We start from the raw sequence: 24,204 nt of genomic DNA, 5'->3' as shown, positions 1-24,204 counted from the left end.
GTGACGCGGGCGCGGAGGGGCGCTCACGTGACGCGCGGGGGGCGGTGGTTGCCATGGCGAGGAGGGTGCTGGTGCCCCTCTGCCTGTGGTGGGCCTTGGGCCCCGCTGCGGCCTCCGCGCCCCCAAACCTCATCCTCCTCCTCATGGACGACGTGAGTGGGGCCGGGGGTGTCCCGGGGGACGGGACACTTGTCACTGGGGGGCAGGGGCCCGTGTCACTGGGAGAAAGTCACTTTGGGGGGGGACACACACTGAGGTGGGTGTTAGGGTGGAGGGAGGGGACGGTGGTCACCGGGGAGGGGGCTCTGTTTGCGACTAAGGGGGCTGGGTGTCTCTCTGCAGAGCGGGGCTTGGGTTCCTGGGAAGGGGGTCACTGTGGCTGAGGGAAGTTGGGGCCTGGGCTCCATAGAGTGCTTGTCACGAGGTGTGGGCTGTGGGGGGACTTGCCATCAGGGTGAGAGAAGGGCCCTCGTGGGGAGGTGGGGTCCCAGGGCTGGTGGAGGGGCTGCCGTGGTGGCCCACCCTTTCCCAGGCTACGGCGATGGGTGCTCGGTGGGGCATGGTTTGAGCGCCAGCGCCTTGTGGGCAGGGCCGCTTTCAAAAACGTTTTGCTGGTGCCTGGGAAATTTGTTCGCGGTGCGCACACAACACATCGAAGATGCTGTCATGGTGGTCTGTGAGCTTGCGGGAGCATCGTGGTGCACAGGCTGGGTCCAAAACTGTATTGGTGCCGACGCAGAGTCCTTTAAATAGAGGTTTCATCAAGTTGGCTCCCTATGAGTCTTATCCTGGAAACTACTCTTTTTTTCTAGATGTTCTTCTAAGTGTGCATCAAGGGCCGTTTCTGGGCCTGGCAAGACTTATGATTTGAGAGCACGTCTTGAGCATTTATTTGCTGCTTTGTGCTCCTTAGGGCTCTGTCTCATTGACTCCTGCTGAGCAGAGCTCTCACTGATGTGCACAATCCCGCCTAGGTCGCAGTTTCGAGGTTCACACATCATCTCTTCCAGGTGGCATGGCCTCTGTGTTCAGCTGTGTGCTACATCTGTTCCCTTTGTCAGTAGGCCAGCGCCTGTGGGATAGCACGTGAACAGGGTCTGTACCGTGATTCATGGTCAGAGGTCTTCAGCACAGTGATTCAGGCACAGCTCGTGGGTCGATGTGATGATCTGGAAAAGTTTGAAATAAGCAGGAACATTTGAATAAGCACTTACTCCAAAAGCTGTCGTGCTCAGTTGCTTTCTTTCTCGAGTCCTTTCCAGATTTTGTGTAAAAAGCAGTGAAGAATTGAAAGGAAGGTAGAGGTCTGGTGTATCTCTGCCCTGCCCCTCCTTCAGGGCAGAGCTGCCCTAGACTGCACATAAACCTCTCATTATTCCTTGTGCGTGGATGTCCTGCTGAAAACAAATGAGACTTCTCGGATCTAGAAAGTCAAGCCCATGTGCAAGTTTTTTAGAATTGGTGCTTACAAACCTACATACCTTATCTAGAAGTCTAATCATCTTATCTATCAGTCCATTCATAATGACCGAGCAATTAACTCCACAGTCCTTGGCAAAGGATTCCACCAGCTGGTAAATGTTGAAAAACAGGGTGTCTTGGTGATTTTCAAACCTTGATAGAATCATTCAGAAGTTAAGGCTTGATTTTGCAGCCTACAAAAATAATCCTGGCAATATCTTCTAATACCAGTGATGGATGTAGTTGTGGTAGCACTGAATAAGGTGCATCTACAAGTGTAGACAAAGAAACTCCAATACATTTCAGGAAGTGTTTTAGAAACCCAAACTTGCCTGCTGAAGAACTAAACAAGAAGAAAGCTAATTCTGTTTATTTTTGCTCCCTGAACTGGGGGGTGGTGGAGGCAAGAAATCATTAAGGAGCAGAAATAATCACAGATTTGTTTCCAACTAAAAGTCTTTTCACTTTTGCACCCTGTAGTGGTCTTAGCCACATGGCTAAGGAAATATATTAATTTCCAACATGTTCAATTTGCTGCCATCTTCCTGTTTTGCTTCTCTTCTAATATTTTCATCTCATCTTTCAGGTATGTTTGTAGTAGAAATGCATTGTGTGGTGTTTTAAGCTACTTGAAAAGCTAATGAGGGTAGGTATGTGACTCGAAGGGTGGGCAAGCTCTTATTGCCTGTTTGGCTCTGTTCTGCCAATTCAACGTGACTGTTGTTTTCATGGTGTTTCTACACTCCTGTACAAGATAATTACATTGTAAGCTTAGTTTTTCTGGCCACTTGAGCCTCCGGCAGTCCATCTCAATTTTCCATTCAGGAATATTTCGCCCCAAGCTGGCATTTGTAATTTTCAAGATGAAAGCTCCTTGGGACAGTGATTATCCCACTCTAGAAGTGTTGGTACAGCATGAGACATGATGAGGCACAGATCCTGACTGGAGCTTCTGTGAACTATGTATTTATTTATTTAACAGGCTGTTCATTAAAAATACATCTCCATGGTCTTTTTCCTTTGATCCTTCCGTAACTTCTGTGACTCTGTCACTGTGCGTGAATTAGAGCAAGGTGATATTCTTTTTTTCTTTCTTCCTTGATGATAAAGATACTGAAGAATTGAGAACTCAGGGGTGATCGTGTTGAATCCATTTTAATTCCACATCCTAGTGTTAGGTGGTACCATTTAATTGCTCTTCTCTCAAACCTCAACAGCCGGCTCTGCAGCTCTCCAGCAGTTTTCTTTTCCAAACTGCACCACTGCAGTGTAAATGTTAGACTCTCAAATAGGACCAGACAGATGGTTTTCTAAAGATCTTGATACGTTATGCCCTCCATATCAGTTGCTTACCTGATACGCATCTGTATTAAAGAAAGCTATTGCCTTTTTTAAAGCATAATATAATCTCCAGCAACCATGGTGCCTAATTGCTCATTAAATTGTTCCCTTCTAGAACCTTCTGTTTTAAGTCACTTACTTTTATTTGTATTATTACCAGTAATAGTTGTCAGCAATGAATGTAGATAACTTGATGGTAATTTTATGGTTCTCCTGACTCTGTGACCCCTCTGAATTGGGAGGAGGACGCGGGGTGAAACCACTGTCTTGCAAATAAGCAAAGTGACACATGATGCCTCTGGCAGGTTTCTCTCCAGAGCTTGCTTTTAAAATAAACACTTTCTCTCTTTTCCTGTACCACTGCTTTTGAGTTTAGACCTTTTCCTTGCATTTCTAGTTACATATACGCAGATGGATAGATAGATGCAGCAGGCTTAGATGGAGTCCTGCGGTCAATCGTCCAACACAAAGACAAATAGCCAGGGACTGAACGGTCAGGCTTTGCAGCTGTACAGCACTGAGCGTATGATGTGTAACTTCCTTTTCCTCCCTGGTATGTGTGTGCTTGCCAGTCTTCAGGCACGTGAGTAAGAGTGAAGGCGTTAGGGCTCTTACCCAGTTCTGCTACAAGTGTTTTAATGCCTGTTAGCAAGTTATTTAATCTCGTGTGTGCCTCGGTTTCCCATTCACCAGTGAAAAGTGTCAGAGTTCCCCGCTTCAGAGGGTTGGGGAAGTTCATTTTTATCCCATTTGTGAGGTACTCCCTAAGTAGGGTGATGAGCACTATAAAGACACAGAAATGAAGGGATACAATAAAAGTGTTATAGACTCATAGAATCATTTAGGTGGGAAAGGACCTTTAAGATCATCAAGTCCAACCTGAAGTGCCTTGTCTACATGCTTTTTGAATACCTCCAGGGATGGTGACTCAACCACCTCCCTGGGCAGCCTGTTCCAATGCCTGACAACCCTTTTGGTGAAGAAATTTTTCCTAATATCCAATCTAAACCTCCTCTGGTGCAACTTGAGGCCATTTCCTCTCGTCCTATCACTAGTTACTTGAAAGAAGAGACCAGCACCCACCTCGCTACAACCTCCTTTCAGGTAGTTGTAGAGAGCGATAAGGTCTCCCCTCAGCCTCCTTTTCTCCAGGCTAAACAACCCCAGTTCCCTCAGCTGCTCCTCGTAAGACTTGTGCTTCAGGCCCCTCACCAGCTTTGTTGCCCTTCTCTGGACACACTCCAGCACCTCAATGTCTTTCCTGTAGTGAGGGGCCCAAAACTGAACATGAACATTATGTGGGCCCAGAAGCATTGTCATTGCGGAAGAGTGAAAGTACTTTTACATCTTTTGGTGTGTTCTTTTTACAGATGGGTTGGGGTGATTTGGGAGCTTTTGGAGAGCCTTCTAAGGAAACTCCTAACTTAGACCAGATGGCTTCAGAAGGGATGCTTTTCCTAGATTTTTATACTGCCAACCCCCTCTGTTCTCCGTGTAAGTAAACTTGAGTTTTAAACTAGCATATAAGCATGCCACCTTCTGAGAAGATTGGGATGTTTGCCAGCATCTAACATGAACTAGCAACCAAACCAGTGATTACCCTCAGGGCAGAGTTTGGATTTGGTGCTTTGATCTTGCATTTTGCTCCCTTTTTATTTATGTTTTGATTGGAAAACCTACAATCTTCAGTTCATACAAAGCACTGTTTTAGTGATCAAATCAGTCTAGCTAAAGGATTTTTTTACATTATGGTTTAGTATTCTAGCCTCAGTCATTGCATTTTTTCATCTTTCTTATTTTGGGACAAACAGACAAAGCAGTATCTAAATTGTTGCTGAACATAGTTTGTACGTAGTTTGTCTGATTCTATTGGCTGTGGTGAGACTTTCATGCAAGGAATGGCAGCACGTTGTGTCCTGTTGTTTACCCTGGTGGCTTGCAAGATTCTTGGGGAAGGGACAAGAGATAAAAGAAACGTTTGGGTCTGGGAGACACAGATATTTTTATCCTTACTGTTTTTTCTGGGGGGTATTGGTTTTTTTCTTTCTTTTTTCCTCTAACTTGATTGGCAGCCAAGAACTGAAACAACAATGAGGAACAGGGGCTTTTTATTTGGGCTTTCATTCAGGATCTAAGTTGTCAGTGTGCTGATGACGTCCTTGCTCTGAAAAGGCATTTGAAATATGCTGAAGTCCTAACTCCAGTGGTGGTACTGCATACACTTAAAGTTAAACATCTGTTTAAATGTTCCCTGCAGTCAAGACCTGACTTGTATTGTCAAAGCTGGACAGCTCTTTATTCGCTATTTCATGACTTTTGTTCAGGCAAGCTTGAAAACTTAGCCTTAGGCATGTAATCAGTTTGTGTTATGATTTCCTCTTAAATATATATGTCAGGTATTCCTTTTATAACTACTGAGTTAGAAGGGCTGCTACATTGACTATTGAAAGTAATTATTCTTCAGCAGTGGATAATTTAATAGAGGAGCCAAATTTCAGTCGGGTTTGTCTTGGAATAACTCAAATGGTGTCATATCAGAACCTGGCTCTCTCCATGGCTCACTGGAGACAGGAGTTGCTGCCTGTTCCAATGTGAGTGATCTTAGTAGCTGGCTGTGGCAAAAGGACACTGACATCCTTCAGTCAGAGCGCTGTCCTCAGCCTTAATGTTAATATTAAGCAAAGAATGCATGTAAAATAAATTTTTTTTGTTGTTTGCAGCAAGGGCAGCACTGTTGACAGGCCGTCTCCCAGTGAGGAATGGTTTTTACACCACAAATGCACATGCCAGAAACGGTATGGGCTTCATTCCTGATTTGCCTTCCTCTCTTGATTTCCCTCTGTGCTTTGTAGGAAGTCTTGCTTTGAACAAAGGCTTGGCTCGGTGATCTTCCCCTATGGATCTTCCAGAATGGCACAAAAAGATTACCATGTTAACTGCTGGTAATAAGCGTGAAATTTATTGCTTCCTCCTCATCAAGCAGAAAACCTCCTCAAATTAAGAGAGATAAACAAGGCTGGTTGATCCATTTGCTTCTGCTGGCTGAGAAGTGTTTCCTCTGGGCAGACTGATTGGTGTCTGGTGAAAGAAAGTCACGTGGGGTGTATGTTAACACCCAGAGCAAAGAACAAGCTGCTAACAGTTTTATTCAGCAGCCAGTTTTCTAACCATTTCAGCCTTGGAAGTTTTAAAGCACTGTTGTGCCAGTGGTGCTTCTAGGGAAGGTTACCAGTTCATAACGACCCTGGGTTGATTTTGATTCCTGTGATTAGTTCCAGTGTGAAAGATGCCATGTGCCTGAGCATACTTGGGCAAGAGTCAGCAGCTACATACTGGTTCACACCGTGTATCAGCAAGCGTGCTTGGCTATCTCTGTCCTAACCAAAGTCACACCTTAGATTCTCAAGGGCCAGAAAGCTGTGGACTATGGGAGACATATTGGTTTTTTCAGGTCTTGCAGTCTGAGTAAGTTTCTCGATCATTTGATTTAGGAAAAAAATGCCTTCATTTTAGAAAATATACAGCAAATTTGCAAGAGTAAAGGCAACTCCAATGCACACCTAAAGCACTTGCTCTTTTTATGACTCCCCCCTTTCAAGGGTCTTGCCTTCATTCTGTGATGGTAGCCCTCTCTATTATTGGCAGTGGTGTGCAAGTGGGTGGAGATCTCCCTTTGATCTCTCTGAACCAATTTGTTCTCCTCATCTCGTGGTCTGGGAGGACTCCCAATGAGTGATATTGCTGGGACTTCAAGCTTATTGCTATTTCTGATCCAGTAACGGTGCTTCTAATGATGGGTAGCCATGAGCTGTTTGCTCCAATATTTGTAAGAGCTGGAAAGATTTTTGTTTGTTTGTTTTATGCAGCATACACACCACAGGATATAGTAGGAGGAATTGCAGATTCTGAATTACTGCTTCCAGAGTTGCTGAAGAAAGCTGGCTACATCAATAAGATCATTGGCAAATGGTAAAATTATTTTAAGATCTCTTGCTTTGAGATTTCAGTATGTGTGTGTATGTATTTGGAAAGGGCAGCAGAACAAGCAGAACTGCAGGAAGAAAACTGTTGTGGAGCTCAGATGTCCAACTTTTGAAATATGTGGTGGATCTTCCCCCCCTGCTGTGATCAGTTTCTGAATTGAGTGTTACCATTACAAGTGCATACATGTATCTTCATACAAAGAGTTGAAGGGAGTTTTTTGTATGTGTATATATATATATTTATAAACCCTTCAAGTCTTTGTGCTTTCATCCATGTATCACACTGCTTGATTTAGTCAAATAACACCAAGATGTTCTATTGGAACTTGCCTTGAGCACCTGTGTGCTTTTTATCTTTGGCCCCTGCTATATGTTGGGTTTTTTTGTTGATAGACTCAATTGTGAAAGCTTCTTTTTGGGGAGGTAGAAGTGTGTGGTGTAGAAATAGAGATGCAGACATATCCAGGGCTACATTGAAGATTGTTCATCAAATGTAGAAGGTCAGGGTGGATAGGAATAGGTTTGATGGGGATGGTTGATACCAGGTGTTTTAAAAGACCAAGAAGGCTGATCCAATACTCTGTGAATGTTGTCCTTTGACTTGATGGACTTTCATGGGAGTACTGTATAATCTTTGCAGAGGATACGGAAGAACTTCTAAAAACCAATGTTTTGTGATGTCTGCAAAGAATCGGAAGGGAAAAGCCTGAAAGATATGCAGATCAAACAGACACAGTGGAATTACCAGTGTAATAGTTCAAACTGGTGCATTTGTAACATTCGAATTTCAAATGCGCTTGTGGGCTGTCGTGGAATCCCATGGGGCCTGGGGATCTCTGAACAGTTGATTCGCAGTTTGTAACAATGCTGTAATAAATAAATGCATAAATAGCAACTTCAGAACTACACAGACACCAGAGGAGTACTGCTTGGTTAGCAGAGTAATTGTTAATGAAGAGACTTCGGACAGGAGCAGTATCAGGGGAATATTGTTTAGGAAAGTAATGGGTTACAATTTATTTAACAGTTTTGTTAACAAGTTAGAGAAAAGTGAGTTTGAATTGTGGTTGGATTCACCAGTGCTGCTGAAATTGGAAAGAAAGCAAACTAACCTAAGACAGTGAATTATTTATTACCACAAATCCAAACAGCAGAGTGGCCGTAAAGAATCGGATCAGTGGGCTGAATGCAATAAGATGCAGTTCAGTGCTAATAAATGTAAATTCATACACCCAGGGAAAAGAAATAAACAACGCAAATACAGATTGGTTCCAGGCAGTTATTTGGAAAACAGCAAATCTGGAAGGACCTGCAGCTGTTAGCAAGAAGCAGACTAAATATGAATGTGCAGCGCACTATCATTGTGCGCCCAAGAACTGTTATCCTGGACAGGACTAGGGAGTGATACTGTACAGCAGCAGTCCTGTCATTTGTGCACACCACCTGCTTCCTAGAAAGGTGTAAAGAAATACACAGTACGGTAGTTAAATTGGAGTCTGATCCTAGCCACGCACAGAATTTTAAGGCTTTTATAGATTTTTAAGTTTTCCAGAAGAAGATTTTTATATCCTTTCAACATCCCTTCTAAAGACTTTGCAGGGTGTCCTGTGACAGTAAGTTCCACAGTTTAATTATATGTTTGCAAGTCAAGTATTTTCCATGACTGTTGTAGAACTTGTTGCATTTTATTAAATATCTCTTTATCTTTTGTGTTGTGAGAGGGAGAGAATAATGTGCATCTCAGTAATTATTTGATACCTTTTTCAGGTCTCTTCCTCTGTAAGTTCTGTTAGGGCTTTCTTAGAATAAAATATTTTTTCATGTCCCCTGTTGTAGGAACAGCTGGGAATAGCTTTGTTTTATCATGTATATAAATGAGGAAAGGGTAGAATCCTTCAGGTCAGACTTGCAATTTTAGTTATATCACTGAGATATGATCATAGCTGGAATGATTATTATTTTCTGTTATAACTCATTTTGGAATAGCTCAGAATAACACCATGGATCATTTTACTTCAGGTAGTGCATTTTATGCCCCTTATGTTCAGAAAGTGTGCAGAGGCTGATGGCACAAAATGGACAGGTTGCAGGTACAGGCTTGTGAGTAGAAACTGGAATGATTAAATAAACATTTAGCTACAAAGTTCTCCTTTAGAGACCGGGAGAGGATGGACATTCTGTATCTTCAAGATAGTATAAATGAAGAAAATGTAGAATTTGCAGTACAGAAGTTGGAATTAGAGAGGAGCTTCATCTTGAAGTTAAGAATGGAGATTTTTCAAGCTGCGTAGTAGAATGGAACTGTCATCAGGAGTAGCTAAATGTGTTTTGTGTTCACATGTGCACATAAAGAACTCATTCTCACTTACATTCAGGTGTCTCTGTACCATTTTGGCAGCATGAATACTCCATAAAGGGAATGCAGATATAATGGTACATTTCATGAGCTTTACCTTGTGTTTTTACAGCTTAGTGGTATAAAAGTGACTTGTCATAGATCAGAATCCTTAAGTAAAACATTACGTGCGTCTTCACAGTGGCTTTGGGCAGTGTAGTCCATCAGTACACATCATCGAGACAGCATGAGAAAAGACACCAATAGAATGAAATAATGGAAAACAAAGATTGGGCAGTAGACTAAAATGGGATATATGTAAGTACTGGAGTGAGCCTGCATGGATGTGTTTGCAACAAGTATGAGGAAGATCAAGACAGTGGTCTGCAATCATTTATTTGATTAAAATGCTTGAAGTTTTTCTTTTTAGGCAAAGATTGTTTTCTTGCATGCCATTCTGATGAGATTATTATTTGCTTCTTTGCAGTAGAGTTTTAATTCCTCTGTTGCTTTTGTTCCTAGGCATCTGGGTCACAGGCCCCAGTTCCACCCCCTGAAGCATGGGTTTGATGAATGGTTCGGGTCCCCAAACTGCCATTTTGGACCTTTTGATAACAGAGCGCTCCCCAATATCCCTGTGTATAGGGACTGGGAAATGATTGGCAGGTAATTCAGCTACTTGCCTGGTAATGTTATTTTCTTTGCTTTCCCTGCTGACATTACAGTGCTGGAAGATAAGTGCTAGCATAGCAAACCCATTTCAATGAAAAGGGGTTGGCAAAACCAGCAGCTGCTTCAGAATCAGAGTTACAGACTCAGGTGGATGGGCAGTGATCTACAAGTGCATTACCCTATGCAGAGGACTTTTGTAGCATGTCAAGCATTGGGAATATCCTGACTCTCATATGATCTGAGACGCTTACTTATTCAGAGTGCCCTGAATATCCTGCAGTTCAGCAGTAAGCCAGTGCAGGAAAGGTGCTTGTAAGAGGTCACGAAACACATGAACAGCCCTTCTGGATCAGGCCCAAGGCCCATTTAATCCATTATATTGTGCAATGACCACTGGTAGTGAATGCCTACAGAAAGGGTATAAGAAAACAGATAGGTGGAATGGTCCTTCTCTTGTATGGTTGTCCACCTTCTGAAACTGAAGGTTGTGTCCAGATCTTAATAGCCACTGACTTAACTTCCATGAACTGTCTCTTTTCTAAACCCATTTGTATTTCTGGACTCTACAACATCCTGTGCCAGGATCTCATCTCTTGCTTTGCCCTTCAACTTTTGAACAGGACTTTCCCTCTAGTCTGGTGATGGCCAATATCCAGCCTTACAGGGCCTGGGTGATGGTTTCCATTGGAGCTAAGACAGACTGAAGGGGAAGCCCTGTGGGAAAACACACAAGACAGGCAGAAACAGGAAGGTATAGATTAACCGTCAAGGGGTATGTGAATTTCACATCTAGGAGAGGAAGCAAGGATAGTCCTTCCTGGGGGACGAAGAGATTTTGAAGGCAATGCTGGCAGCAAAGGGTACTCAAGCACGGTTGTGTGGGCAGCGCCTGTTGCTTCTCAGTTGTGATTGTGGCACTCTGACTTTTCCAGTTAAAGCTGAGACAATACAGACCTACTTCTATGGTATTGATGCCCCTCAGAGACTAAGCATGGTAGCTAACTACTAAACTTTTTTCTAAACTCCTAAACCACTTTTTGCAGGAATTCTGTCGTCTTCATCTCTACCTTAGCATCTAAATTTAAAGTTGAAGCTCATTAAATATGAAGCTAGATGTTTGATGCTGAGGATTAATAAAGCTCTGAGTACCAAGGCCAACCTGCAAGTTGCATGTGGACCATCTAGGGGTGTGACTGCTCTAGAGTGCCTCCCTCAGCGATGTTTGCTTATCCCATTGCACCCTAAAGGCTTCCTGTGATGATTTCACTCCACTACTTCTCTTGGAAGCTGGTTCCATTCTGTACTGAAAGACCTCTTTATTCTTTCTCTTCCTGTTTGTAATAACCTTTTGTCTGTTTGCGTAACACCATTCTATGCTCCAGCTCTGCAGTCTGTGCCATTCTTGTCCATTCACTTTTGAGTCTGTTATCATCTTATTTCACTTGCTGTTATTCTCCTGAGGACTGCCCTCTGCCCTTCTTTGCTTAATTAGTGTCCAAAGATACTTCTAACATAAAGTTTTCAAAGCAGCCCAAGTTCTGATTCCAGAATTGCTCTATCTCACTGGAAGTTGTTGTGTACTTCTGAAAATTTTACTCTTCTTTCAAACAGCTCTCTGTTGAAAGAGTAGCAGCATGAGATCTTTAAGCATATTACCCCTAGTCTAATAGCTTAACAGTGAAAGGTTGGTGGCTCGGGTCTGTCCAAAACTTGCAGTTGTCATTAATTTGGACCTAGCTGTTTCACTGCTTTCTCCCGTAAGAAAAAATATGGTGACATTCTTTTTAATATCTGAAGAGAGCTTGCTGAGTAGCAACTGTGACCTGTTTGACACCTGCTTACACAGTAAGGGAAGAAAGGCCTTTTTATGTTGTATATTCCTTAGGATTGATTTTTTTTTTTTTTTTTCCTCTCTGATTCATTTTATCTTAAGGTATTATGAAGATTTCAAAATTGATCGGAAGACAGGTGAAGCCAACTTGACTCAGATCTACCTGCAGGTGCTGTCTATTTTAATACTGGTTTCTAAGCTGCAGTGACTTTTATGCAGAGATTTAGATGGCAGAGAATGATCCCGTTAAATTAATTTTTATTGTTGTTTACAGGAAGCTCTCGATTTTATTAGCAAGCAGCAGGGCAGCCAGCAGCCATTCTTTTTATACTGGGCAATTGATGCTACCCATGCTCCTGTTTATGCCTCCAAACAGTTCCTGGGCACTAGTCAGAGAGGACTGTAAGTCTTGGTTTTGTGGGTGTTGGTTTTGTTGTTTGTTTTTGTTTTTTTTTAATTAATACCTCATGCTGCAGAAACAGAAAACCTAAGTAATGTTTATTAAAACCAAGTATATAGATCGTTTCTCAAAAATGTATGTGTACGCTGAAATATACTAGTTAGTGAAGACTTTGCTTGGATTGTTCTTTAATAATTTTGCCATAATCTGAAATGAAGATCATGTGACTAAAATGGGGGCAAAGGGGGAGTCTAAGCTCCTTTGCCAGTTGTGTGAGTAATGAAGTGCTGTATGTGGCACAGATGATTTTTTGGAAGGCTTTTGTATGATCAATGCCTGTTTTAAAAGCCTATAAATCAGACCAGCAAGTAGAAAAGCATGTGTGAAAAACACAACTTACAGGAGGCAAAAAGCTCTGTGGATACTGTGAGCCTTGCTTCTGAGAGCGCAGTTTCAAACCAGCATCCCTAAGCAAATCCATGTTATTAGCTTCAAGTCTATAGCAAAGTAGCTTTGCCTATATTTGAGAGCTTTGTAGCTAAATTTGTATCAGTTGCTAGTTTCTGTCCAAGAGTGGCTCACATCTGAACAATTCTGACTCTTGATATCCAAGAGAGGTTGCTCTCTGCAGGCAAGAGACATGGGGTTTGCAGTGACAGTGGAAAACTTTATTACAGGACCTGATGCATAAGAGCAGTATTTCTGCAGCACAGGTATAACTTAGGTGCACTGAAAGCATTGTGGCTGATTGCAATGCATTATGCTGTATGACACTTTTCCTCCTTTGCTTCCTTTAATGTTTTGCATCTGCTTTTGCCTCAGATATGGGGATGCTGTGCGAGAAATTGATGATAGCATTGGAAAAATCCTAAAACATCTTCAGAAGCTGGGTATCAGCGAGAAGACTTTTGTGTTTTTCACTTCTGATAATGGGGCTGCTCTCGTTTCAGCTCCTAAACAAGGTGAGTCTCAGAGGAACAAACCTGGTCTGGGGCTGTGAAATCAAGGCTTAAATCTCTATGTCTGAGGGGTAGACACACCTGTACCTGGGGTTTTCCTTTATGCAGTTAGGAGAAGCCTCAAAATGCAGCGCATTTATGTTTAGAGTTAGCTTATGTTCATTACTTCTGCTCACTGTTGAAGGAGGTATCCTTGGCTAAATGGACTTTTGGCCTAACCCAGTGTGGCTCTTCACCTATGTGCATTTCCACTTTGTGCTCCACTGTCAGGGGGTGATATTTTTTTTTTTTAAATTTATTTAGGACCAGGCGCAGTAACTTAGCAGGGTTTTTACTCTCCATCTGCCAAATGCATATTTGAGCTTTCTGAGTAATTACAGAGAGTTCAAAGTCCCTTCTTCTTTAGCTCTCATGAAAAATAGCAAGAAGAAAAAGTATTTTTGTTACTTTACAAGTTTTCCTTTGTTTAAATGATTGTTTCTCAGAGTCATTGTAAATTGATTTTAGAACACGCTCTCTTCTATTTAGAGGCAGGCTGTCTCGTGGTTATTGGACCGCAGAGCAGGGAGTATCCTGAATTCTGATTTCAGCTGAACCACTGTGTTTGACTTTGTGTGACCTGGAATCAGTCACAAGACCTCCCTGTTTGTTCCTCAGCAAGCTTAGCTACAAGGTTGGGTTAAAAACCCAGACATTCCTCCAAAGCACTTGCTATGTCTGAGAGTGAACATTCAGGGAATGCATGATTATTTTTCTCACTCTTGTATCTGCATCTAATACTGCTCTGGTGCTTTAAAAGGATTATGAAAAAAATACTATTTCTCCCTAAAAGTGTCATATTTCCTTTAGTTCCAAACAGCAGTTAACATCCTTAAAGGGAAGGAAAATGCCAGCGAAGTATTTTCTGTTTGTTTGGGTTTGGGTTTTATTTTCTTTGTTTGGTTGATAGAAAGTTGTGTTTAACTGTCACTTTCTCCCTGTGCTGAAAAGACACTTCTAAAATTTCATCACAAATGGATATTTAAAAAAACCCAACCCAACAAACAAACCAACAATGAAAAAGGCCCACCCCAAAACAACTCTGGACATGTTATTTGAAGAAGCATTCATGCAGAAAGGAAAATTCATTTAAAACGAACCTAAAAATTTCCTAGTTGACAGTGTCCCTTTGAGGTGTGATATTGGCATATTGTGGTTTTTTATGGCTTCTTTTCTCTCTCTAGGAGGAAGCAATGGTCGTTTTCTGTGTGGTAAACAAACCACCTTTGAAGGTGGCATGAGAGAGCCGGCTATTGCTTGGTGGCCCGGACATATACCTGCAGGAGGGGTGAGTATCTGCTTTGAACAATTCCGGTCGGTCTTAAGTGGACTCAAGTGGATGGAGTGGTTCTTGCTGGATTCAGTGGGTTTTGGATGAGACTTTTGACATGCCCAATGCATCAGTCCAGATGCTTGTCTAAATAAGGAGCTGAACACTGCCCCTAGAGAACGATGTCATTCCTGTTCATTATTGCAAATTTACATCTAGAGTGTCTATGATCAACACTTCTGTGAGCACCGAGCGTTCTGGTCTTTTTGTCTTCCTGCTCTGTCTAAACCCTTTACTCTTTTGGACAACAGTATTTTTAGTAGGTTACACATTTGAACAAAGTGGAGTATAAAGACACATTGCTAATGTGTGTCCTAGTCTGGAACAGGAGTGTGTCACCCAGACACACTCTCTGTGCCCTGGAGCATCAAGTGATTTGACCCTCACAGCTCTCGCTTTGGTGTTTGATAAAAGTTCCACCCAGGGAGGTCTAGATACCAGACTATTCCTCTTTCCTGCCTGTACACAAATTCAGATATGATCGCTTCAAAATAATCCTCCAGTGGCACTACCAGCCTCACTTGTCCCAGTTCTCATTAAAGAAGGATGCAATCAATTCTTCTGCAGGCAGGGTTCACAGTAAATAATACAGATTCCCTCCCCTTTGTGAGCATCTCTTATCCCTGAAGAAAGTGATACTTCATTAACTGGGCACTGTGCTTAAGACTGCAAACTATTCATAAATAAAACATTTTTCTAAGTTGCATTCCTCTTTGGTGGTTTAATTGAGTCAGGATAATGATAATTTATCGTTTACGTTTAGGAGGAAGCCGACAGCTTAGATCTGCAGCTGAGGGCAGGAGGGTAGTTTGGTTTCATCATTTTTAAAGAGTTCACAAAACCTACTAGGGATGTTTTATTATTTTTTTAATTTGAAATGAAAACAGTCTTTTTGTTTAAATTTAAACATTTCCATAAAGCCTTTACAAGCCAAGTACAACAGCCTTGGGCTAGCATACAAGAACATGAAACTGAAGCTGACTGTTTTGTTTTCCATGTCCAAACTAAATAATGTGCTAAAAGTAAACATGCATTATAAATGGGAACAAGTAAATACCAAATTTAAAAATTCTTTCCATTGTAGTAACTCTGAGGATAATTAAGAACATGAGTAAAGAAATCATTGTGCCTGCTTATTTTCTAACTGTAACTGGCTGGTACCCTTCTCACAGGTAGTCTTTTGCATGTAGTGCAGTGGTGAAGCTTTATGTAATGCAAAATGTTCTCGGTAGCCTGGTGTGAGGCACGGCTTTCTGCTTGAGGCCATAGTTGAAGCTGCTGTTTGAATTCCTGTGAACAGTCATTTCTGTGCAGAGTTAACATGTTTGCATAGGTGGGTGGACTGACCAACGCCATACTATCATAAGCCCATGCATGCTCAGCGAGCTGGAGAGTGTGCTTAAGGCTTATTAGGGCAGGTACGTGCCTGAAAATCCCCTCCTCCACCACTGCTGATACCATCCTTGGCACTTAAGCACGTGCTTAACTTTAAATCCTTCCTATCATGGGCTCCAATTCACGATGCTGTCTGCCACATATCTGTACATTACACTCCCAAATGTCCTCTAGGACTCCACTTGGTACTTCAAGAAGCCTCTTCTGAACTCTGTCCCCAGGATGTGCTGCTTTGCTGTGAGTTAGGCCCCCGTATGATGCTACTGATAAGTAAATATGTGATAGCTACTTATATGTCTTTTCTGCTTGTATTCTTGCCATCGAGGCTCCAGCACTGGTACCCACAGCAGCACTGACCACAGGTGAGAGGTTTGGCATTGCTTCTGCGTAATACAGCTCACGCTACGTTGGCCTGTAGGGCACCTGTAGTTACTGCTTCACAATTGCCTCTTTCACTGACAGTAAGTGAAGAGACGTGTTTGCTAGTACGTTTTTGGCTTCTTTTCTGTATCTTATGGAGTCTGTAGCTTCTTGATTGCAAGTTTAAACTAGTCACCTTAAGCCCTGTGTAGTCCAAGAATCTGTAAAACGTGGGAAAACTGCTTCAAAGTCTCTCATTGCTCTTTCTTTTCAAAAGAGTTGAAGGAAACAAAGGCTTGGGAGCCCTGAACCAGGATGGAAGCAAAAAGCTTCTCAGGAGTGCCAAGCACAAAACTGAACGGTCAACTCCTCCTTCCTGGGCTGGTGTTGCTCCCAGTGTAATGGTTGTTCCTTTCCAGCCGTGGACGTTTTGAGGAGCAGGCGGAGGGCCAGCAACTGTTTCAGTTGGCACAACTGCAGCCAGAAAAAAGAGGACTTGTGTCTCTGGCCAGTGAAATCCAGTTATTGGGTGGAAGGCTCATTCTGCTGATGGGATCTGGCAGTTTATTAATAATCTTATTGATATATAGGGTGGGGGGGTTTTGTTTCTATTAAAGGGCACATGTGTTTGCTGAAATAAAGGAGTACCTTTTTATTTAAACAAAAGAAGTTAGGTGACAGGATTGTGAACACTTGACAGGATATTGATACAGGTTAGGATAATTGGTGCAGTTGGCTGATTTGCAGTTTTTTGGGGGAGAGGGATGCCTCGGGAGTGCGTGTTGCTCTTGGCATCAACATTCAGTTAATTCTGGTCCCCCATCAGGAATATTTATTTGTACACAAACAGCCTTTCTGCAGTTTCCTCCTCAGCTACGTTTTCCAGGTGAATTCACAACAAATCAGCATTTCAACATTCCCCACATCACATCTGCCTTCTGGAAGGATCCAGCTGGAAAAAAAAAAAAAAAAAAAAAAAAAGGAGAGAAAAAAAGAATCATATTCTGTTGGTATTTGAATCCTCCTCCTCTCTTCCCTCACCCTCCTCCCCTTCCTCTCTCGTGCCTGCTTCCTGAAGGAGAAAAGAACATATCAACCCAAAGACAGCATTGCAACCTTTTCTTCACTATCTCCCATGGGGCGCAAATTGAAATTGAATTAGACAGGGATATCAGGTCTGCTCGCTGTGATAACTGTAAAAGGATTTTATTTAAAAACACCCTGACATTTGTTCACCCAGTTTCAAATATTTAGCTTTCCTCCTTTCCATTCCTGGCGGGGGCGACTTTATTAATTGTCGCCTTTGATTCAGAGTTAAAGCTTGAAAGCACTGATAACAGCAGTGGTGACTATTTCTTCTAGCGACGTGGCCCACAGCAAAAGGATTTCATTTTCTTAAAGACGTTATGTGTATACTGAGAGTTTATTAAAAAGAAGGGGGGGAAGGAGGGGGGAAAAATCCGTTCTTACGTGCGTAATACCGGCTGTTTCTCACTGATACGAGCAATATCTGATCTCACTCTTTTTTATATATTATTTATTTTCTCTGGGCTGTTGCCCTCTCTGGATTTTTCTTTTTCTTTTCTTAAAAAAAAAAAAAATAAATGGGAAAGGCAACTAGAATGAAAGAGCACTGTTGACAGGAGAAAATGGTAATTTTTTTATTTTTCTCTGAAAATACTTCAAAGTTTTATATAAATATTAACCTTTTTTTTTTTTTTTTTTTCCCTTTCTTCAATGTGGTGCTGCAGAGCACAGATAAATCCAAGTGGCTGTGGCATGGGCATTTAATTTCCGTAAGAAGTTTTCTCTGCTTCACGGAAAAATGTTGTCTGAGACCAGAAACGTAATTGGATGATTAAAGAGAGTCATCTACATCTGGTTATGGTTAATAAGGGCCAGTACAAGAAGACCATGGTGGCCCCACCGGATTGTCACAACGTGATGTATAAATTAGGTGATATTAGAGGCACGAGTCTCAGGTCAGCGGTTGCCTCTTGCTGCCTGTTATCAAAAGATTGAGGCGAGGGAATGGAGCGACAAGAAAAGTGACTTTTGGATGTGCCTTCTAAATTGTGAGAGGTCTAATTACAAAAAGTCTCAGCCGCCAGTCTGCCCGCCTGCTCCTGACGTAGCAGTTGTCAGGGAGCAGGCGTGTGCCAGATCTCCTCTTTATTAGATTCCGAGCTCTGCATATGGTGTTCTGCTGACCCCGCAGCTCTCCTAAGGCATGCTCGGGGTAAATTAGCCAGCAGATGAGCCTATGAGGGACTGAGCATCTTTGCTGAGATGCTGAGCGCGTGTAATCCCCTTTGACTTCAGAGGGAGCGTGGCGTTCCTAACACCCAGTGGCTCACGAAGCTGTCCGTCTCTGTAAGGAGTGACCTGATGTTCAGGGTTTTTTTGGTTTGGTGCACCCTTTTTTTTAAGGTGTCAGTCCTTTCTGAGTGTGCTCCCGAGACCAGAGAAGAGCCTGTGCAAGGGGACGGTCCAAGGGGCACACAGGACTGTCTGCCACAGTTAATCTCGAGGACGACACAGCCAGCTTTGGTTCTCCTCGGCGGTCCACGTTTGCCAAATGGCCCCGGGGAGAGCAAGAAGCCAGGTTATCCCATCGGAGGGCTCAGTTCTCTTTCCTTCTCCACAGCTGTGCATCAGAAGATCCCCATCCTTTTCTCCATGCAGAGAGGGAACTTCATGTATACATCTGCTTTTTGTGAGGGATTTGTGGGCTCATGTCTAATTGTCACTTTCTACAAGGACAGGCTGAGCACGACCCCTTTCAGGCTGCCTGCTGCAGCAATGTCTGTGAATAAGGCTTAACCTCAAATGTCTGAGACCTTCTGCAAGACCTATTGATCCTGGCTAACTGATCCAACTGCTTTCCTGGGCAAGGGTTTCCATGGTCAGGCTTCCTCTTGGGCTTAGAGCTTTGCACTTTGATTTCTTCTTAAGAGTTGTGGAAGTATTCTTGCACGCAACTTTAATATCATGTGTTCCTGGCAACACCTTTTGATGAATGAAAGCCATTAAAATTTGAAATTACTGTAATCAAGTAATGCGATACTGTAATTTTAGACTTGTAATTAGTCCCCTGCATGTTGCTTTCTCCAGTTTCTTTTTAAAAAAAAAACTTGTTTGTTCTTCCTTTGTGTTCACTTTTTTCAGCCTGGTGTCTTAATAAAAGGCTTAGTGTTCCAGCAAAAATAGCATTTTCCCTTTAGTTTTTCTCTCTAGAGCCAGCATCTCACAAAAATTCATTTATCATGTTATCATTTTTTGTCATACTTAAATAATTAGTGTCAGCTTACAGGCTGGGGGTCTGTTTGTGAGTAGAAAGAGGATTCAGAGATAAGAAGTCTTTGATGGTCCCAGCATCGTAATGTTCACACTGACATTCGCAAGGCTGCTGCTAGGACTTGGATTTCAGTCAGAAAGTGCTTCTGTACTTACAGATGTGGACTTGTATCAGATGGCTTCTTGTTTCCGAACAAGTGGTATGGCTGAAAAGGCTCTTTTCATGTCGCATCTTGTGCTGGTGCATCCTGGTGCAAAACAGTTTTGCTCTTGATTTGAATGCATCTGCTTCAATTTAGTGTGTTGCTGGCTAGTTAAACATCCTACAGCAGATAACTGTAGCATACCACAAGCAGGGTGGGAGCAAAGATTCAGAAAGAATCAGTCAGAACAGACTTTTTAGGTTTTAAAAATATAAATAATTAAGACCAGAGAGATAAGTATGGCTTCCAATTAAGGAAGGAAAAAAAAAAAAAAAAAAAAAAAAAGAAAAAAGCAAGGGGGGTGGAAATGCTTGCACATCTCCATTGGAGCCAAAACCAGATGTTTTTCTCCCTTATTAAAATATATACTAAAAATACCACGACTTTACAGTTTTTGAATTGTTGGAAATGGTTTGCAGATGAAGTCATCAGGCTCTTTTTGTTATTATCCATCTATCCCTGTGCTTTCTGGGGACTCTCTCAGGTTATTCTGGACTCCAGAGATGACCTGGAGAAGGAACAAATCAAGGACTTTCTTTTTCTTGGTTTAAGTGCTAATTTTTTCAATCCATAAATGACTTGGACTTTGCTAAATTAAGTTGATCTCTGTGAAAACATGTTCCTGTAAAGTGGATACAGAGAGAAAAGTGAGAAGAAAGAGAGGAAAATGAAAAAATGAATCAAAATGCAAATGCTCCCTAGCAGTGGAGAAATATGGATCATCTCCTTTCCTTTATTATTTTAATAGGAGGTTTGCTGGTGACTGCAGCACTGTAAAGGGAGATAATCTCAAAAGATGCTTGGCGGAGAAGGAGGTTCAGGAAGCAATACTTCTGCTTTGGTGGAAACCAGCCTGTTTCATTTTGGCTTTTACTGAAGGTCTTTTTGCAAATGTGTTTCTGTTGATTTTTCAGGTCAGTCATCAGCTGGGCAGTGTGATGGATCTCTTCACCACCAGCCTCTCCCTGGCGGGACTGCAGCCTCCCAGTGACAGGCAGATTGACGGCATCGACCTTTTACCTGCCATCTTGCAGGGCAAGCTAATTGACAGGTTAGTTATGAGCCCAGAGCTCCAACCCTTGCCTCCGAACTGAAGTGATGCCAAATTTGGGGTTATTTTTTAAATCAAGTTTACAGAAATATTTTATAAACTGAATTGATGCATCTTTGCTCCTGCTTAGTGAGGTGGGGTAGCACCAGAGCTTTTTGCTATGTGCTAGTTCTCTGGTGGAGCAAGCAGCGGTGGGATTTCCTGACATGTGGCATGTTGCCATACAGTGGAGTCTGGGGACCGATGAAAATGTCAGGGGGTTAGCAGGGATCCCTGGAACAACATATGGCAATAGGGGAGATAAAAGCCTGAGAACTGTAGCCTGGGTAGGGGAGAATACATTATTTATTACTGGAAAAACATCCAAGAGCATGCTAGGTCGTTACAGCCCCAGCTTGAGAGAGGTTGGAGGTAAAGGCTGGGCTGCTGCGTGTGAACTGGAAGCCCACCTCCTCCCAAGGTCCTGTTTCTGCAGATGTTTTTGCAAGAACAGATTTGGGTTAAAGACCTGGGATCTTCATGGGCATGGAGGAGTGCTGTCAGCTCTTTGGTACAGGCACCGAGATCTGCCAGCAAATATCCTTGGCTCTCTTGTTGGAAGGATTGGAGGTCAAGAGAGGTCTCGTAGTTGCGATTTTGATGAGGAATTCGGCAGCCCAGGAAATCTGAATACAAGCATATTCTTTCTCTGTGAGACAGTGAGGAAACATATGCATGGAAAACATACTTCTTTTCTGTGTTGGACATAAGGCTTTGTTCTATAAAACTGCTTTTGTCCCGTTAACGCAAGAAGCACGCGTACAGTATTACCTGAGAGCTCAGCCAGTGGCTGACTTGAGGTATTGCAGGTTCCTCAAACAGCCTATCCCATCTTTACTTCTGTAAGTTTGTAAAGCTTCTTTGTTGTTTTAAAAGAGAATTTCACTCCAGTCACCAGCTCCTTGGAACTGGTGCTGTTTGTGTTACAATAGCAGTTGCTCAAGGCACATAATGGATTTCCCCCCTTCTTTTTTTTCCCCCCTTCTTTTTTTTCCCCCCTTCTTTTTTTCCCCCCCTTCTTTTTTTCCCCCCCTTCTTTTTTTCCCCCCCTTCTTTTTTTCCCCCCCTTCTTTTTTTTCCCCCCTTCTTTTTTTTCCCCCAGACCTGACCAGGTCACAGTTTCCACAGCCCCCAGAAACTTTCCAGGAGATGCAGTTGTGTTCTTTTAAGCTTAAAAAGGAAAAAGTGAATGGGGGGAAAAAAGAAATTGGTAATAGCGGAATTCTGAGCACAAGCTGTAATCCTCTTTCAAAGATGGAAAATATTTTTTTTTTAAAAAGCAAAAACCTAACCCCCCCACACCTTCAATCAAAGGGACACGTAATAGCTTGTCAAATAGTGAGTGTTTATGGCAAGGAAAAAGGAGACTGGTGTACTTTGTGGCGTATTTGTTTGGGCTTTTGTTAATGGGACTGGTTTAGATCAGATTCTGCACTTTGGCAGATCTCTCAAGCTGCCTTTATTTCACCGGCATTTCAGGTGTGCTAAGGATGCAGGAGTGGGCTCTGCTGGCAGCAGCGTTTCCCCTTTGTTCACAGGCAGTTCCTAGTGACAAAGGGGAAAGGCTCATTGTTTGTGCAAGGAACCTGCAGGGGAGGCTACAATTTTAAAATAGAAGAGATCTAAGGCCACTCCTGACATTCAGATGTGGAGATTTTAATCTTATCTTGCAATTAGGAACTGTTTTTTCAAGGTGGCATCACTGGAGTGAGTAGTTTTTGCCGAGTGGCATCTCTGAATGAGAGACAAAGATGTATGTACCCTCCTGACAGTGATAAACAGCTTCACCATCTCGCCCTGTCAGCAGCCTGAAACAACTGGAGAGAAGAGCTGACTAAGTCTGATGTCCTTGTGTGATGAGCCGCACCAAGAAATCAAGCCTCTCTCCTGCAGATAGTCTGTTTCAGTAAAATTTTGTACTGTTCCCTCAAAAAACAAGAGCGTGTTATTGGGAACCGACAGGGACATCACTGAGATGCCCAGGGAAAGGGAAGTGTATGTACACAGGTGCAGACCAAATGCTCCAAGTGAGGTGCATTTCTCAAATGTATTTTTAATTAGGAAAACCTCTGGGAAAAAACCTGCAGTTTTCAGTGGTATGTTTAGATGATGCAAAGGGAGATTTGGGGAAGGAAAATGGACAGGAGTTAAAAATAAAGCACGTCTGGCTGCCAGGTTTTTCCGTATGGAGTTTTTCTGAGATGTCATCCAGAACAGGCCAGCATCTGGTGTCCTCCCCAGCCACCCTGTCCATGCAACACTAACGGCACATAGCTTGGTGCTGCTCTGAAGAGAAGGCTAAGCATCACCTATTCCGTGAATCCCCGTTTCTCTCTCGCGCGCACACACGCGCGCCACTTCTGAGACATTTGGTGTTTAAATCGGCATGCTCTGTAGGAAATAACAGGGTCTGATAGTTCAAGGATTAACAATCACTGGCAGCCAAGCTGTATAATGTTTCATTCTTGCGCCCTGTGAGCTCTCAACTTGATGAACACTTTAAAAAATGTTAATTGAAAACCTTGCAGTGGAGACTATTAGGAGGCAGCCTGTTTCTGACTGATAGCCGAATCGGAAGTCAGACGCCATTAAAGTGTTTGTCTCCCTTATCAGCAAGGCTGCTGCGGCGGTGGCTGCCCAGGCCTGGCACGTTGGCGTTTTTCATGCATCTCTGCTCTCCTTCTCAGGCCCATATTCTATTATCGTGGCAACGAGATGATGGCGGTGAGAGTCGGGCTTTACAAGGCTCACTACTGGACCTGGAGCAACTCCTGGGAGGAATACAGCAAGGTAACAGGACACCGACCTGCACCCTGGTCTCACTGGTTCTCCTGGGGACAAATAATCCTTTAAAGCAGAGCTTTAAATTGGGGAATGTCGCTGTGCACTTGCAAGCCAGGCTTTTATTCGCAGCCACTTAAGAGCTACCAGATCTGCTGCAAAATCTGAGGGGACTGGTGTCACAGCACCCCTCTACTGAAGCTGGGGACAAGCAGAGGGAAATGAGCAAAGTCTGAGTTGTTGTGAGGGGTGTTCCCTTTAATCAGCACTTAATGCCCCTTAATATTAAGCTTCTTTCCCTGCTGAATTCTGAGCTTTTATGTGTACCCTTACAAAGTTTGGAGTCCGGTGCTAAATTGATCATGTATCTCACAATTTCTAGTACAAAAGACCTAGTGCCCTAAATGGAATAGGGATGGGTTGGTTTGTTTTCTTTTTTTCTTGAAAGGGAAAAGGAAAGCCGTAGGAACTGCACAGTGGAAAGAACAGCAGTTGTTGAAAACAGTAGAGTACATGTGTTTAATCTATTATCAGCACTTTTGCGAGCCCATATCACACTATAAGATGTTGTACGTTTTATTTGCCAAATCGGCACAGCTTTTGTAATTTCCTGGCTGATCTTCTCACAATTGGATGTTAAGCACTATTATTTTTCTTCTTTTGTATCTTTCTTGCCTCAGACTTGGGTACTAAACTCTGGGGCATTTCTTGAATGGCAGGTTCACAC

The 24,204-nt window shown here is 42.7% G+C and overlaps 1 protein-coding gene across 8 annotated transcripts in view; it reads left to right on the top strand.

The window, feature by feature from the left end:
• Position 1: 1 nt before the first annotated feature.
• Positions 2–24,204, top strand: part of GALNS (galactosamine (N-acetyl)-6-sulfatase) — a 56,007-nt gene continuing 31,804 nt past the window's right edge. For 4 of the 8 annotated variants that reach the window (XM_049806468.1, XM_049806467.1, XM_049806466.1 and 1 more), the window contains exons 1-11: positions 7–152; positions 4,173–4,296; positions 5,523–5,597; positions 6,669–6,771; positions 9,643–9,786; positions 11,726–11,792; positions 11,898–12,025; positions 12,846–12,985; positions 14,206–14,309; positions 20,521–20,657; positions 23,384–23,486. In XM_049806468.1, coding sequence (XP_049662425.1) covers positions 54–152; positions 4,173–4,296; positions 5,523–5,597; positions 6,669–6,771; positions 9,643–9,786; positions 11,726–11,792; positions 11,898–12,025; positions 12,846–12,985; positions 14,206–14,309; positions 20,521–20,657; positions 23,384–23,486 — 1,224 coding nt within the window. In that variant the 5' untranslated portion in view covers positions 7–53. Of the gene's footprint in view, positions 153–1,455; positions 2,048–4,172; positions 4,297–5,522; positions 5,598–6,668; positions 6,772–9,642; positions 9,787–11,725; positions 11,793–11,897; positions 12,026–12,845; positions 12,986–14,205; positions 14,310–20,520; positions 20,658–23,383; positions 23,487–24,204 lie in introns of those variants that run through there. The other 4 variants (XM_049806464.1, XM_049806470.1, XM_049806471.1 and 1 more) reach the window with 4 other exon arrangements.

Source organism: Accipiter gentilis, chromosome 7 (assembly GCF_929443795.1).
Source record: "Accipiter gentilis chromosome 7, bAccGen1.1, whole genome shotgun sequence".
Classification (NCBI taxonomy): Eukaryota; Metazoa; Chordata; class Aves; order Accipitriformes; family Accipitridae; genus Astur; species Astur gentilis.
This window is presented reverse-complemented; position numbering and strand designations above follow the sequence as displayed.